This window comes from Oncorhynchus nerka, linkage group LG4 (assembly GCF_034236695.1).
Source record: "Oncorhynchus nerka isolate Pitt River linkage group LG4, Oner_Uvic_2.0, whole genome shotgun sequence".
Classification (NCBI taxonomy): Eukaryota; Metazoa; Chordata; class Actinopteri; order Salmoniformes; family Salmonidae; genus Oncorhynchus; species Oncorhynchus nerka.
This window is the reverse complement of record NC_088399.1, coordinates 20947670-20951573: the sequence shown is the minus strand read 5'-3', so window position 1 is coordinate 20951573 and position 3904 is coordinate 20947670. Positions and strand designations below refer to the sequence as shown.

General features: G+C 44.5%; 1 protein-coding gene across 1 annotated transcript; it reads left to right on the top strand.

The window, feature by feature from the left end:
* The first annotated feature begins 311 nt into the window (after positions 1-311).
* LOC115121201 (forkhead box protein D1-like) lies at positions 312-2069 on the top strand. The gene has a single exon (XM_029650245.2). The coding sequence runs from the start codon at positions 575-577 to the stop codon at positions 1592-1594; it is 1020 nt and encodes a 339-aa protein (XP_029506105.1). The 5' UTR covers positions 312-574; the 3' UTR covers positions 1595-2069.
* Positions 2070-3904: the final 1835 nt, after the last annotated feature.

Sequence of the window (3904 nt, the reverse complement as noted above, 5' to 3'; positions counted from 1 at the left end):
ATCACATTAGATGATGATCTATAAGGGATAGTCCTACCAGCATGGGCTTTGTTCTGCATGCAGCCTTCTTCTATCTTCTATGTTCATTGATATAGGCCTATTTTTTTGCCAAGCATTTAGCTGAAATGAAAGGTTTAGATTAATTATATTTGTATACCAAGACGACCACCAAAAAGAGAACCAAACTTTTTTTAAATCGTCCACAGTTACACAATTGTTGCTATTTTTTTTTAAATCTCTTCATTTGCCTTGGTGACGTTCCTTCGACATGTGATCAGAGCTATGGTATAAAGCGCGAGGGAAGATCCGCCCTCTTTAGGATTCAGGTTTGGCCTTTTTCAGGTCTTTCCACAGGCTAGTATCCGGATGCGCGATATTGAACAACGAAAAAAGCCATAAAACATATGGTAGTGGCTGGGAAAAGGGACATCTATTACCGCCGGCGTGCTCCTCTAATTCCATCATATGAGTTGTCTTGGAAGAGGGCAGAGTAGCACCGGCAGTATATCCTCTTCCTATCCGCCATAGCTTCTGGGAGCGCACAGTGCAGCCTCTACACAGCTAGCGGTGAGCCATGACTCTGAGCTCCGAGATGTCGGATGCCTCCATCCTTTCGGAAGAGACAGACATCGATGTGGTCGGCGAGGGGGAGGATGGGGACAGCCAAACGCGCTCTTACGTAGACGAGGTGGCGCAGATGCACGATGACCTGCTGTCTGGCTCCCCGCCATGCCTGGACAGCTCCTCGTCCCGGGATCCTTACAAACCAGCCAGTAAGAACACCCTGGTGAAGCCCCCTTACTCCTATATCGCCTTGATCACTATGTCAATTCTTCAGAGCCCCAAGAAGCGGCTCACCCTCAGCGAAATTTGCGATTTCATCAGCAACCGTTTCCCGTACTACCGGGAAAAGTTCCCGGCGTGGCAGAACTCGATCCGACACAACTTGTCCCTGAATGACTGTTTCGTCAAGATACCGAGGGAACCGGGGAACCCCGGGAAGGGAAACTACTGGACCCTAGACCCGGAGTCCGCCGATATGTTCGATAACGGCAGCTTTCTGAGACGACGGAAACGCTTTAAACGGCAGCAGCAGCAGGACTTTCTGCGGGAGCACAACAGTTTTATCCCCGCCGCTGCGTACGGCTATGGACCTTACGGCTGCGGCTACGGTATCCAGCTGCAGTCCTATCACACACACTCTGCGATTTTCGCGTTTCAGCAGCAACAGTCCAGGCATTCACACACGGGGACCATTATTCCGGCACCGTCCTTAATGCCCACCTCCACTGACTTGGCCAGGAGCCGGTTCTATCCCCAGCTCAGCCCCAGCCTGGCTTCACCCATACAGACTGCAGCCAAGTCCAGCTCGCCTGTCCAGCGCTCTCCCTTCTCCATTGAGAGTATCATTGGTGGGTCGCTGAGCCCTGCGCACTCTCAATGTGCCTCGCGGACTTCTCCTCTTGTTCCAATGTTATCGTCCTCCCTCGCGCCACAGTCGCCCAACCAGTCGCAGAGCGTGCACCCAGGAACTGTTTTACACACGGTCGAGAACTTTCCCAACAGAATTGTGAACGGTACTAGTGGCTGTTAATTTCTATAAACTAACTTCAAAGTTTTCAAGAAATATGAACAAAAACGTCCCTCTTTGAAGGTAGGATTATTTTCGTATGTTTTTGTTGTTGTTGGGGTAACACGCAACTTAATGATGGATATTAACACTAGGGCTTATTCATGCCTATACATGCTGTAAACAAATATATTATATTTATGTTAATAACATTTTAGTGTCAATCTAATTTTCTCTCCACGAAATGTTTCGTTGTTTATGAAGTGATTCGTTTAAGTCACTGTCTAGGGCGTCTCAGGATCGACTTAATGAAACAGCTTATAAATGATCACGTCTAAACAATGTATATTGTGTCACACACACCAATGTTTTTGTAGTTTGGCAAATTGAAACATTTTTACTGTTTTGATTTGTGCTTTGTATTGAAAAGACACAAAGATGAAAGTAATTCATTTATATGCAGTGTGTGCTTATTTCAGTAATAAAACATTGTACATTCTTTGGCAAGTATTGTATAATTTTTTACACGGTTTGTTTTTCAACAAGAATAAATATTGTTTTACAAAAAAAACTCTTTGCCTGGAAAGTAACTTATTAATAAGTAAATAATAATCTCAGTCTAGAAATTAGCCTAATGTAGGCCCACACTTGACCACGTGCATGAAGTAGCCTATAGTGTTGTTTAATGATTTTGAAAGACCTATCCTTTTCATTTTTGTTAAGAAATATATTTCCAAAAAGTAATAGACAATGTAGGCTATAACCTATTGAGTGGGTACATAATAATAATAACAATAATATCAATATGGCTACTTCCCTTATAATAATAAACTAACACTACAACTACTAGTCCGCAGCTGCTGTTAATAAATAAATACAAATAATAATAATAACAATGCATCTAAATTGCTGTTACAATGACTCATGGACATTTTTTATTATATAAATAATAATGAACTTTCAGTGTTAAATGACCAAAACTGGCACCATTACTTTCAACAGGCCAAGGGGTGCAAGACAAACTTCATATTCGCTACCTATAGACCTTTAAGAAACTTTGCGTGCGTGTGTGCGTGTGCGGGAATGCGTGAGTGTGTGTGTGACTTTAAGAACATGTAGGCCTACAACTCTATACCATTAACATTCTGAATAAATATTGTATTCAGGCTTTTCAACATGTATCTTTACACACACAAACAGCCACAATTTAGTCCTCGTGTGTGTGTGTGTGTGTGTGGCCTAGTTGTGTCTGAATGTAATTACATTTTCCATGCACGGGATGGATGACAAACCTTGGACATACAGGTCCATTTGCCCTCTCCCACATGTATCCTTGTAATTACGCTTGGTGGACAGGCCGGTGTCACTGGGGTGACAGAGATTTTATTTTGCTACCTTCAGGACCGACGGTGATTATCACGCGGGTGATCCGAGGCAGCTGGCTCGGGCTCTTGAGAAAACACTGCTCCTCGAACAATTCCTTATCTCCTCATACTTGTCACAGTTGCCACGAGAGAGAGAGATGTATTGGTCAGCGAGGCTATACTCCTTAACATCCATAGCCCAGAGCAGTAGAATACAGACATGCGCCGTGGCGAGGGTTGTTGCAAGGAAAGTAAGACGATTTGATGCGCATTAGGAAACATATGGCTATGTGAATAACAAAGAGAATAGCCTATATATTAAAACGCGCGTCAGGAGCATAACGTAATTATCATGCAATTATGCATCATTAGATATTAGTATACATATAGCCCACATGTCATTAGTAGAAGCCATAACATTAGATCTATCCGCCACTGTCCTCAATGATGAGCCTATGGATAATAATAGGATCATGAAGTGTATAGGCTTTGGCTATGTGATGTTATTTTGGATGATGCCTAAACAATAGACCTGCATCTCTTTACTAAATACACCATTCCACATTCAAAGCAGGTGTTTGTAAGAAAAGGCTGGAAAGTTGATTTTCAGAAGGCCTCATCCTCACAACATCAAGGCTGTGGCGTGATGCGTGGGCCACAAGCCAAGAGAAAGACCCCCACTCTCTCCGAGGGAAGGACCACTGTTTGTCGTGTGTTATCCATCCGTGACTACAAATGCGCATCCCCGTCGCCCGGCCGCGTGTTAATGGCGCCACTGCGTGCTTCCCAGTTGCAGAGGAAATGCGTGTAGCAATAGCTAGATCCACTCAGCGCCGTGCGCGGCTCATAAACAGTTCACTAGGCCACCGGAGGACAGCAGCATGCGTGATGATGTAACACGCAAGCCAGGCAGCCAGAGCAGAGCGAGAGTCCCTGGCTGTGCCATGGCCCTACACTCACATCACGCCGG

Coding starts and splice junctions, on each gene's coding strand:
- LOC115121201 (XM_029650245.2), top strand. CDS start 575: ATGACTCTGAGCTCCGAGATGTCGGATGCCTCCATCCTTTCGGAAGAG.